Source organism: Eptesicus fuscus, chromosome 22 (assembly GCF_027574615.1).
Source record: "Eptesicus fuscus isolate TK198812 chromosome 22, DD_ASM_mEF_20220401, whole genome shotgun sequence".
Lineage (NCBI taxonomy): Eukaryota > Metazoa > Chordata > Mammalia > Chiroptera > Vespertilionidae > Eptesicus > Eptesicus fuscus.
The window spans coordinates 43,350,482-43,362,428 of NC_072494.1; the positions used below are offsets into that span (position 1 = coordinate 43,350,482).

The window sequence follows — 11,947 nt, forward strand, 5'->3', positions numbered from 1 at the left end:
TCCGTTCAGTTGCGATGGTCACTTAGGCTTTTATATATATAGATTAGTGACTCTATTCCCTGCGCTGGACTTCACATCTTCGTGACTATTTTGTAGAAGGTCTTTTTTTTCTTTCTTTTTTTCTCTTTTCTCCTCTATCGCCTCATTTCCAACTTTAAAAATCGAAGCTCTGTTAACCTGCAGTGGCCAGAGCAGCCTGGGGTGCTGTGGGGAGGGGTGGCCCCCAAAGTCCAGTTTTTGTTTGTGAACTGCTCTTACCGCAGTGAGTCCTGAGTCCACGCTCTCTCATCGCCCCTCCCAGGCGGCAGAACCTGGCACGGGGAGTGGCGAGTGCAGTTCTCAGAGTGTGTGCGACCCTGGGGCCAACAAGCAGCCCCACAAACACGCACCTGTCACCTGCCTTAGCTCGCCATCCTTCATCCCTCGTTCACTTGGTTCTCGGGAGGGTCCAGAGGTCCTCTGTGGCTGCACAGCCTGGAGCCGGGTCTCCACAGCTGCCCCCAAAGGAGAAGGGCGAGCTGGCCAAGGCATTGGGCTCCATCCTGACCACATGGGTCTGCAGAGACCTTCCCTCGCCCACCTGCCTGTGGGTTTAGGTGAGCGCACCTGCTTCATTCAGATCCCAACTCTGCAACTGCGGACAGCCCTCCCTCCTCTGTGCCTCAGTTTCCTCCTCTGGAAATATCAGCAGAGGCTTTGCAGAAGCATTGCCCGTGATTGGCTTCTGCAGCTTAGGGCTAGTGTGGGAAGTAAATGTGTTATGTATGACAATTACAGCAATTAAAGGTGTCATTTATGCCTGCGACACCGCCTGGCACACAGCGGGCAGCATTGTCTCTAGGTGAGGGGATGCAAAGCTGTGGGACATCTACACCTGGGAATATAATGCGGCTCTTAAAAAGAAGGCTCTCTTACCCTCTGAGACAGCCTGGAGGGAGCTGGAGAGCATTGTGCTAAGCGGAATAAACCAGTCAGAGAAAGACAAGTATCACATGGTCTCACCCATATGTGGAATCTAAAGAACAAAATAAACTGATGAACAAAGTAGATGCAGAGACACAGAAGCATGGAACAGACTGTGGCATATCAGAGGGGAGGGGGTGGGGGGGGGAGATGAACGGAAGACCTTGTGTGCACATATGCACAGCCACGAACACAGGCAGTAGGGGGTGAAGGCTGGGGTGGCTGGAGGGGGTCACTGGGAGGAAAGGGGCGTCTGCAGTGCTGTTAACAGTAGAGATAACGTTTGAAATGTGGTCTCTGGTCGCCTTCAGGAGGAGTGTCAGCCCCTGTTTGTTACTCATGTTGTGGCCAAACACCACGAGGAAGGAGGCTGGGCTGGCGGCGGAGGGCTCCGCGCGGCCTGTAAGGCCGGAGAGGGTGTCTGCCCCGAGCGGCCAGCGAGCCGAGCACCCGGCGCCCTGTCCTGGGGGAGGGGCGACACGCACCTGTGTTGAGCTGAGACTGTGAACCTTTCCCCTCAACACTATGAGACTTGAGTTTATTTGTCTTTTTCTCCAGAGAAGGTCCAGCGCTCTCATCAGATCCCTAAAAGGTCTGTTACTCTAACCGGTTTCAGGCCCTGCGTGCTTGACCCACGTGTGACTCTCATGGTGAGAAGCAAGGATTTAGGAAGGGGGTCTTGTGGCATCAAATGTGGGACCCGGGACCCTGAAGGCAAACATTCTGTGCGTCAGGGATCTGCCCCTGGGGCTCTGCAGCCCCTCTGCCTCCTCCCCCGCCCGCAGAGGGGAGCGCTGCCTCTCCTGAACCTCAGCCCTCCGCTCCTCCTGGCCCCTGCGGGCGCCGATGTCCACACGCAGGTCGCTCGTATGCAGAGCGTGCTGGTTAGTAAGATGTGTGTGTTGCCGGCCGGCGTGGCTCAGTGGGGACCTAGGAACCAGGAGGTGCCTGGTTCAATTCCTGGTCAGGGCACAAGCCCGGGTTGCCAGCTTGATCCTCAGTAGAGGATGTGCCCGAGGCAGCCTATCGATCATTCTCTCTCATCATTGATGTTGCCCTCTCTCTCTTCCTTCCTCTCTGAGATCAATGAAAACATGAAAAACAAACAAACAAAGATGCATGTTTCCTGGGCAGCACCCACCCAGGGCACACTGGGCAGGCACAGCGGGGCGCTGGCCCGCAGGTCACGGCCAGGCGCTCTCCGTGAAATGCTGATGGAGTAAAACCACACGCAGTTGGAAAGCACTCCGGGAAATGTCACCCAGACGTTACCTTCTCGCTCGAGGCCCACGCCTGCCTGGGAGGCGGCTTCCGCGATCCGGCACCACCTGACCCCCGCAGGGTCTACGTCACACCCTCGGGGCCTAGAGAACCCCTGAAGTGTGTGCAACGCGGGACGCTGACGGGGGACCCGGGACACGCAAGTGAAACTGCCAGAGACAAGGGTCCAACGGAGACACACGTCTTTAATACAACGAGTCGTGGGCACCACCATGGCGCGTCACGTCGAGCCCATGGCTTCACAGCACGCGGTGCTCACGCGTGTGGCGGGCAGGAGGGGCACCTGGGTGCTCGCGGGAGTGGTTTCAGGAGGATGAGGACAGGACTTCCTGCTCATGACCCTCTCGGTGACCCCGCCCCTCCGTGAGTGATGCAGAGCAGCGAACGCATCGTACAAAACATCGTCGTAAATAACAGCTCTTCAAGTCGCTCCTGTGCCTCAGAGAGTGGCAGCAGCAGTTCCGGCCATGACGACCCTTCCATCCTGCGCCTCATCCGCTCCCGGCGCCGAGGAGCGGCCGCCCCACGCAGCGCCGTGACCAGGATGCGGCTCAGCAGCACGCCGGGCTTTTCGGTTTACAGAAACGTGTTCCCTTTTAGAAAGTCGCCTTCCCAGGGCTGGCTTAGGGCTGAGGCCTGTGGCACCTCGCACTAGTGATGAGCGCCTGGCCCCTCCGTCCATCCTACAGGGACATGTGTGTATCTGTGCGTGCACACACACACGTATACACACACATGCACACACACGTGTACACAATAGATGAACCTCATCTAAACGCCTGGCTACGGAGGAGGTCCCGGCTCACAGAGTCCCAGGAGCCTGTGGATGTCACAGGACGTGGACCCACCCACCCGCCACCCTGAGGCCAAACCGCTGAGCGGAGAACTGCCACAGCCTCTCCAGCTCGCCCGCCCGCAGGGCGCCCGGGGAAGATGCGGGCAGCGAGGGGAGGCGCCTTCTGAATGGGCACGGACAGACACTACGTCTAGGGAGCGCGGGGCAGGCAGTGCTGGCTAGGCTGCGGTGCGGCACCTGCTGCCCGCCGACCAGCCCGCGGCCGCGGGTCCCCGGAGCAGTCCGGCCTTGCAGCCCGCCGGGCGAGGGTTAGGCGCACCGGGGGGCCAGAGAGGGGCAGCCCGCTGGGCGAGGGTTAGGCGCACCGGGGGGCCAGAGAGGGGCAGCCCGCCGGGCGAGGGTTAGGCGCACCGGGGGGCCAGAGAGGGGCAGCCCGCCGGGCGAGGGTTAGGCACACCGGGGGCCAGAGAGGGGCAGCCCGCTGGGCGAGGGTTAGGCGCACCGGGGGCCAGAGAGGGGCAGCCCGCCGGGCGAGGGTTAGGCACACCGGGGGCCAGAGAGGGGCAGCCCGCCGGGCGAGGGTTAGGCACACCGGGGGCCAGAGAGGGGCAGCCCGCCGGGCGAGGGTTAGGCGCACCGGGGGCCAGAGAGGGGCAGCCCGCCGGGCGAGGGTTAGGCACACCGGGGGGCCAGAGAGGGGCAGTCCGCCGGGCGAGGGTTAGGCGCACCGGGGGCCAGAGAGGGGCAGCCCGCCGGGCGAGGGTTAGGCGCACCGGGGGGCCAGAGAGGGGCAGTCCGCCGGGCGAGGGTTAGGCGCACCGGGGGCCAGAGAGGGGCAGCCCGCCGGGCGAGGGTTAGGCGCACCGGGGGGCCAGAGAGGGGCAGTCCGCCGGGCGCTTGGTCCCTTTCTGCTTCTCAGACACACGGCCAGCAGGGTCGGCCAGCTCGAGGTAGAAGCGAGACTTGAGGAAGCGGCGGTAGGAGTCCTTCTCCATCAGGTGGAAGATCTTCCTCTGGGCTTCGTCAAAGCAGGTGGCGGTGGGCGCCAGCAGGTTCCGGCGGGTCTGCTCCCTGGTGCCGGAGTCCAGGTTGACCTGAGGGGCAGGGGCGGGCGGTTAGCACTGCACCGGGAGGGCGGGGAGCGGACCTGGCCCCCCCACCCCCACCCCCCGCACATGTGAGCAGGGCGGGTCTTCTCTGGCCCACGTGCTGGGAGGTCCATCAGAACACCCGCTGCCATCGGACAAAGGGCCTTGCTCAGCCGACCCACGTGGGATGCCAAGCTGATAGCAAGTGGGTCCACGGCTCCTCCTTTTGGGACTCAGTGGCCTGCGGGGCCGAGGGCCGAATGCCACCCCCAGGGAACTGCCGCCACCAGACTGCTGCGAGCACCCACCTCCTGGGCCGCCTGGGCCGAGATGAACTCCGCGTAGACCTCCATGGCCTTGGGGCGCAGCTGCGAGGGCGACCGGGTCAGCTTGTACTCCTCGCAGCGGAGCCAGAACTCGATGTTCTCCTCGCTGTGCTCCGACTGCAGGAACGCCCTGAACGCCGCCAGCCCGCCTGCGACCGAGAAAGAGCCGAGCTGTCACCACGCTGGTGACGAAGCCCAGGCGCTGGAGGGAATAGGGCAGGGTTCGAGCCACCCCCACACCCCGCTTTTGTGGGGTCACTTGGGGCCAGGTAACCCTAATCTGTTTCTATTGGATCCCAGCTGCACACCCTGCTTCATGGGGTTTGGGTAACAGAAACTGAAGTTGATTCTGCAAGAAATCTTAATATTTGGAGTTTTTTCCTCTACGCTTTCCCCACGATGTCTGCATGAACCACCCACTGCAGATGACAAGCTCGGGGGTCACACGCCTAACAGGATGGCTCCCCTGAGTCTGTCGTATGTTGTGTGAGATGCGTGTATCCAGGGCGCCGTGACCCCAACCCAGAGGGGGTGGTCAGACTCACATTCATGGCGGATCAGGTTTTCCAGCGATTCAGCCCACTTTTTGACTTCCTCTTGGCTCACCCTAGAGAAGAAGAGTTTCAATGCCACCATCCAAAACCGGGGGGGAAGGTAAGACCTAAATACAGTGCAGACAGTTCCCTCCCGCCTGAGCCGGCCTGCTGTTGGTTAGAGCACCGCCCCCCAGGACATTCTTACTTAACTGGGGCCGTGGCTTCCCCAGTTCCACCATGCCCTGTCTGCAGGCGATTCCCCCCCCTCCCCTCCCCCCCCCTCCTGCCCCTGGTGGCCCTCCCCAACCTTCCTTACCTCGGACAGACCACCAGCTTGTCTCTCCTGCTGTGGGAGGAGTCGTGCTCCCAGGAGTCCGACTTCTGCAGCAGCGCCCCCAGCCGGTGCTTCATACCTTTTGCGCTGTACAGAAGGGGGACGTATTAGTGGTCCTGGGCTCCCTTAGAAGACGCCTGGCTGCAAGAGCCAGTCGCACTTAGGAAGAGGAGCTGGAGGTGTGCAAACTCCCAGGACAAGGAGCCCCTATGCCCCTGCCTGGGACCCAGGAGAGCACCCAGATAGCAGGACCCTTCCTTCCCAGGTGCTGGGAGGCCGACCCTCCACCACCAGCAGCCTTTTCACCAGTTGCACAAGGTGTGACCTTCAACAGAAGCCCATTGAAAACCTGGCTGATCTTGGAGAGGCAGGAACTGGGAAGCTGCAGGGGCTGACAGGGCCCCTTCCTGTGGCGCCACCTCCTGGACAGCAGTTGCTATTGCCACCGCTGGCTGCTGGCCCCAGGACGCACAGGCACCTGGGGAGGGTGGCCTGCGATTCCAGCCCAGGGAGGGGGGCTGGCACCCTGCGCCTGGGCCGCGCCAGGTGTGCGGTTGGCAGAGGCTGGACAGTGAGCCCCAGCTCCTCAGCTGCACCGCTTTCCTGTGCTCTCTGCACAGCAGGGACTTTACTCCCTAAAGGGCACTGGGAGTTCAAAAGAACCCGAAGAAGCAAGCGAGAGTCACATCGGGGGGGGGGGGGGGGGGGCAGCCGATGTCACAGGGACAGGACTCAGAGACAGACCTTCCAGCTCAACCTTCTTATTCTTTAACTAGAGGCCTGGTGCACGAAACTCATGCACTGGGGGAGGAGGGGGGGTCCCTCAGACTGGCCTGCACCCTCTCATAGTCCAGAACCCCTTGGGGGATGTCCACCTGCCAGCTTAGGCCTGCCTAAGCCAACAGGCAGACATCACTCTCGCAGTCCAGGACCCCTCGCTCCTTACCACCCACCTGCTCACTGCCCCTTACTGCTCGGCTCGCTGCTCCTTAGCGCTGCCATGGAGGTGGGAGAGGCTCCCGCCACCGCTGCTGTGCTCGCTGGCCATGAGCCCGGCTACTGACTGAGCAGCGCTCCCCCTGTGGGAGCACACTGACCACCAGGGGGCAGCTCCTGCATTGAGCATCTGCCCCCTGGTGGTCAGTGCACATCATAGCAACTGGTCGTTCTGGTCATTCCGCTGTAATGGTCACTTAGGCTTTTGTTATATGGATTATTCCTTTGCTGTGTCTCCTTTATTATAAAAGCCCAGAACTCGCTTTATAAGAGAAGTGTCATTTGAAAAGAAGTGCATGGCTCGATGTTCCTATCAGAGGGAGGAGAGCAAGGCCACGGGTGAGGAGCTGCATTTCACGGCCATTCTGTCAGCGGCGTGTCCAGGTGCGTTTCCCCAGGAAACGGAACTCTTGCTCTTCTGGGGCTGCCCCTAAGCGGTGGCCTCTCTCCCTCACAGGACTGTTCCCTCCTCTGCCTCCCCACCTGGTCGCGGGGCAGGCTCCTCCGCAAAGACAGAAGAGGTCGTCGAGGAGGCTGTGGGACTGAGGCTAAGGCGACCCTCTAAGTGGACGGCATTCGCCAGAACAGCCTGCTGAGCTCTGCCAGGTACCGATCACCACACAGCCCCCTCATGCAGAGGTGGCCGCATGCCTGGCCTCCAACACATGCCACCACGAGGATAAAAACCATGAAGACTCCGTGGCTCACCGGAGCTAGGACACCTGCATCTGCTCTGCCCGCACCCCACCCCGCACGCGCGCACACACACACACACACACACACACACACACCAGTGTGACCTTGAGCCCAGGCACAGCTGGAATGAAGTGCTGGACTAGCTGGTCTATGGCTCCCGAAGAGGACAGACCAGCAGCTCACCCTCTGGCAGGGGTTACCCGTCCCTCCCACCCCGGCTGCTCTGGGGGGCAGCGCTCCGGCAGTCTTTCCTCTGCGAGCATACCTGCCTCCCACCCCCGTGCTTTGCACAATTTTCCATGAGCTGGTGAAGCTTGGAGTCTTGCTCCATTGGGGTCAGACATCGTGGGGGGTGGGGGGTGGGGGGGTCACTTATCTCACTCTCTGCCAGACCCTCCTGCTTCCCGTCAAACCCCAGGAGCCCAGGAGCAGGGACCTCCTTCCTCCTGAGTGGCCCAGCCCCGGAAAGTCCGCGCCTGGGATGCACAGAACACGTGCCTTCTGGGAGATTTCCAACTTGAACGTAAGGTGCTGCCGTTTGCAGGGAGATGAGAAGAGGATGCTTTGTCTACAGACGCTTCCTGCCCTTCACGGTGAGATTGGCTCATGTAACACGGGGTTTCGTTTTACTTCAGCTGGCTAGTCTAGAAGCATTCTCTGGAAACATTTCCTTACATCTTTTTAAAGACACACTACCTGGTAAAACCGTGTTTGTAGGGTGAGACTTCCGCAGAGCCCTGAGCCCTGTGATGACCAATACGTGTGACCACCCGCACGCCGGGGGTGTGGTCCGCAGCTGGCAGTTCACTGTCACATTTGCTCATGGAACCCAGCGGTGCCGGGTCCTCAGCCCACACAGCACAGTGCCTGCCCAGGAGGTGCCGCACCGCACCCTGGGGTGTCTTCCCCCAAACAAGACCTAGGGTGTCTGCCCTCTGCCAGCCCCGCGGCGCTCCACAGCATCCATCACAGCTGAGATACGGTGGACCAGCGGGTCGTCCAACACCTCACCTCCTGCTTACTGCCAGCTGACCTGGCCAGAGGTTCAGTCCTCAAAACCAAGGCCAAGCTCAGCAACACCGAGGTGCCCAAATCGGGGAGCACTCACTTCTTCAGTCACCGTTTCTAGCTCATCTTGGAGGAAAGCGGGGCGCGATGCCCCACTGACCACAGGGATCCTAACCCCAAAGAACTGGCCCACAGCAGGCTGTGTAACAGCACGTGTGACAGGGTCGGCTGCCGGTCGTCTTACCTCCTCAAGCAGGAAGCAGGCAGCCCTGCCAGCCCTTTGCACATCTTCGCTGCTGGAGTTCGCAGGCGGGAAGGAGACGGGAGGGGCTGGGTGCGCAGCGCTCTAGCCTGGTCGGTCCTGAAGATGCTTTCAGGATCCCCGCTCCCTCCGCAGCCTGCGGGTCTCATTTAAAGCCCAGCCACCGCCAGGCAGCCAATCAGCGGCGCTGTAACAATGCCGCTGCGGCCAATCAGCGTTGCTGTGACACCCCCGCTTGGGCCTCTGCAGCCTCCGCAGAGATTAGGAGGCGGGACTCGGCTTCCACCGCGCAGGGCGAACCCGCAGGAAAGCCTCTTGCACAGCAGATGCACAGAAAACAGTTCCTCCAAGCCTCTACCCACGTCCGAGGCTCTGAATTCCTAGAAAAGGGAAAAGGGCACCTCTGTGTTGCTGCAGACCGTGGGGTTCCCTCATTTTCTGTAAAAACAATGCCAAGGGCAGTTGCCCCCACAAGGAGAGTCCCAGCAGGACTCTGGTTAGCTGGGGCTGACTCACCTTCCATTTTTTTGGATTAGAAGTAGCGGACCCCATGGTCCCAGCTCTCACCTTCCTGTTTCCAGGCTGGGGTCTGCAAAGGTGGCCGGAAGGTGGCCATGGCCACACAGGGCTGGGAGGGCAGCTGCAGGCTGGCCCCAGCTGCTCCGCCTGGCTGTGGATTCTCTTCTAAAACTCTCGCTCAGGACAGAATTCAGCCCAGCAGTGACAACTTCTCTGCCTCCAGCAAAGAGCTGCAGCAGCCTGAGGAGGGAGGAGATTAGCAAATATAAATGGCTTATATCCTAATGTCTATGCATTCTAAGTCTCCAAACTGAATTTCAAACTATTGAGAGAGAAAGACAAAGAGAGAAAAGTGTGTGTTTCCGTGCATAGCACAGTCTTCAGAGTGAGCACGGGCGATTTGACCCCAGGTGCTTCTGAGCACGCGGACAACCTGGGGTTGTCTACAGCAGGATGGACTGCTGCTCAACAGTCCAGCCCGATGCCGCCGGGTCTGCTCCACGCAGCAGAGCTGTGAGGCGAGGAGACGTTCGTCTCTGTGTCTGCCCTGGCAGCTTTCTGAAGTAGACAGGCTCCTGGACATAGGACACATGAGCTGCACTTTGCGAGTAAGTAGAGATAGCCCTGGCCGGTTTGGCACAGGGGATAGAGCATCGGCCTGCGGGCCAGAGGGTCCCGGGTTAGATTCCGGTCAAGGGTCCTAGTCGGGGCTTGTGCCAGAGGCAAACAATCAATGTGTTTCTCTCACATCGATGTTTCTCTCTGTCTTTCCTCTCTCCTCTCCTCTCCCTAAAACCAGTGGAAAAATATCCTCAGGTGAGGATTAACAAGACAAAACAAAAGCGGAGACATCTAGTGATTAGGGGAAGAAGATGAAGAAGGGATGGGTGCCAGTGAGATGTGAAGGCAACGTGGTAAGACTCATCTCCGCCACATCTGAGACCCAGACACCCACAGGGACCCCACCTCACCTGGCCACGGCAAGCACAGCAGGAGATGGCTGAGAAATGTAGGCAGGTGGAGGGGCCATAACTGCCAGAAGATGCATTTACAATGTCGGAAAAGCCTCCCATGAAGGTAAAATATCATTTATCAGGTTAGTTACGGGGCAACCTGTCCGTGAGGGGCCACATGGAGCACATTGCTTCTCTGGTGGCATTGCAGAAAGGGTGACAGTGCCATGAAAAATAGCAGAGATCACCAAGCTAGAGGGCAAGCCGCTCAGAAATGGTATCAAAGAGGAGAGACCATTACAAGGGAGAGAAGGGCCCTGGCTGGTGGCTCCGTTGATTGGAATGTCATCCTATATACTGAACGGTCGCAGGTTTGATTCCTGGTCAGGGCACATAGGTTTGGGGTTCGATTCCTAGTCGAGCACGTATGGGAGACAACCAATGTTTCTCTCCTACATCGATGTTTGTTTTGTTTCTCTCTTTCCCTCCCCCTCTCTCTAGAATTAATAAACATGCTCAGGTGAGGATAAAAAAAAAATTAAAAGGAGAGAAGGTCACCCAGAGAGTGATCATTGACGTCATTAGATTTGAGGCACATGGATGAAGACCCAGCAAGAACTTGACATCTTGCACAGAGATCAAGGGAAAGCCTGATTCGCCCTAAGTCAGGTATGAATAGCTCCAACAGACGGGCCGAATGGGGTCTAAATGATCCAGACAACATCCTCATTTCAGCAGAAAGGAATGGGCAGGGGACATGACTTGCCAAGGTCACAGCTTCTAACAGAGCCGCTTCCGTAGAGGGCCCGGCAGGGTGTGATGGTGGGTTAAACATGGTGGATGACCACACAGTATTCATTCTGTGCGCTCCCTTCACCGAGGACAAGCCTTTCTCCCGGAGAGCCAAGTGGCTGCGACATTCACTGCCGGGTCACAGAAGCCAGCACTCTGCTCACCCGTCCACGCGTGTCACCTTCACTTCTTTAATTACTTCTTTAATTAGGCATTTTTAATCCTCCCCAAGGATATGTTTTGATTTATTTATTTATTTTTAGAGAGAGGAAGGAAGAGAGACATCAATATGAGAAACATTAATCAGCTGCCTTCCATATGCACTCAAACCCGCAACCTAGGTATGTGCCCTGACCAAGAATCGAACCCACAACCTTTGGTGTATGGGACAATGCGAATGAGCCCCTGCCAGAGCATCCTACTTTCATACTTTCCAGAACATCCAGGAAGCTTTCCATACGGTGGCGTAGCTTTCACTCTGGGACCCGACTGTTTGAGGAGGCAGAGACTAGTCCAGCATGATACGACAATATTCCCACCCTCTCTCTGACACACACAAAGCATTATCTAATTATTATTTATTCCTTCAGACATGTCTTCGGAGCACCTACGCTGTGGCAGGTGCGGGGAGTATGGGGAGCAAGCAGACTGAGCCCACCCTGGTGGGGTCACCCCAGGGGGATGGGTCAGAAACAGATAAGTAATTCCAGATCTGGGCCCAGGCCCTCAAGGAAATCCGCAAGTGATGGGACAAGGTAAGTGGATGACAGGGGCTCCTGGAGCTGAGGTGGTAGGAGAGGCGGACAGAGAGGAAGAGTGGTGTCAGCCCTGGGATTGGATGGATGTGCAGTAAGGAGCAGTGGGAGGAGCATCTTACCTAATAATAGACAAACATGTAAATTGACTGTACCTCCACTATGCCCACAGCCAATCGGAGTGAGTATGCAAATTAGAAGGCCAAAGATGGCAGCCACCCAGCTGCTCCAGGCACCAAGTGGCCAGGCGGGGCAGGAAGCCTGCTAGGAGAGGGAGGGCGGGGGGCGAAGTGATCTACAGGAATAGAGTGCCACAGCGAAGACAAGACTGCAGACTCCGGAGTCTGCAGCGAAGACAAAGACGGCAGACTCCGGCCGGAGCGAAGGCCTGGGTCCTGGGTGCCGGAGAAAAACCGGTGCTGGAAGCCAAGGGAAGGAAGGCCTATTGCAGGAATCTCTTCGTGCAGCGGGTCTCTAGTAGGAAATAACATTCCAAATAGTGGCGGGAGCCAGTGAAAGTGCCTTGATCCAATCGGGGCAGAGCAGGAGGGGTGGGACAGCTGGAGACCTGAGCACAGGGAGATGACACAGCCTCCAAAGGACCTGCAAGACCTGGAGGCCATGGTCCGGAGGCTGGCCCTT

General features: G+C 58.8%; 1 protein-coding gene across 2 annotated transcripts; it reads right to left on the bottom strand.

Moving 5' to 3' along the window:
• Nucleotides 1-3,814: 3,814 nt before the first annotated feature.
• RGS4 (regulator of G protein signaling 4) lies at nt 3,815-8,424 on the bottom strand. Of its 2 annotated transcripts, XM_008153091.3 has the most exons (5): nt 8,269-8,424; nt 5,307-5,411; nt 5,000-5,061; nt 4,437-4,603; nt 3,815-4,134 (listed from the first exon to the last, which is right to left on the bottom strand). In XM_008153091.3, exons 1-5 carry the CDS (start codon nt 8,310-8,312, stop codon nt 3,895-3,897), a joined length of 618 nt encoding a protein of 205 aa, XP_008151313.2. In that variant the 5' UTR covers nt 8,313-8,424; the 3' UTR covers nt 3,815-3,894. The 2 variants fall into 2 exon arrangements, with proteins under 2 accessions (XP_008151313.2, XP_008151314.1); XM_008153092.3 differs by lacking the exon at nt 4,437-4,603 and having other exon boundaries at nt 4,064-4,134.
• Between the last annotated feature and the right edge of the window lie 3,523 nt (nt 8,425-11,947).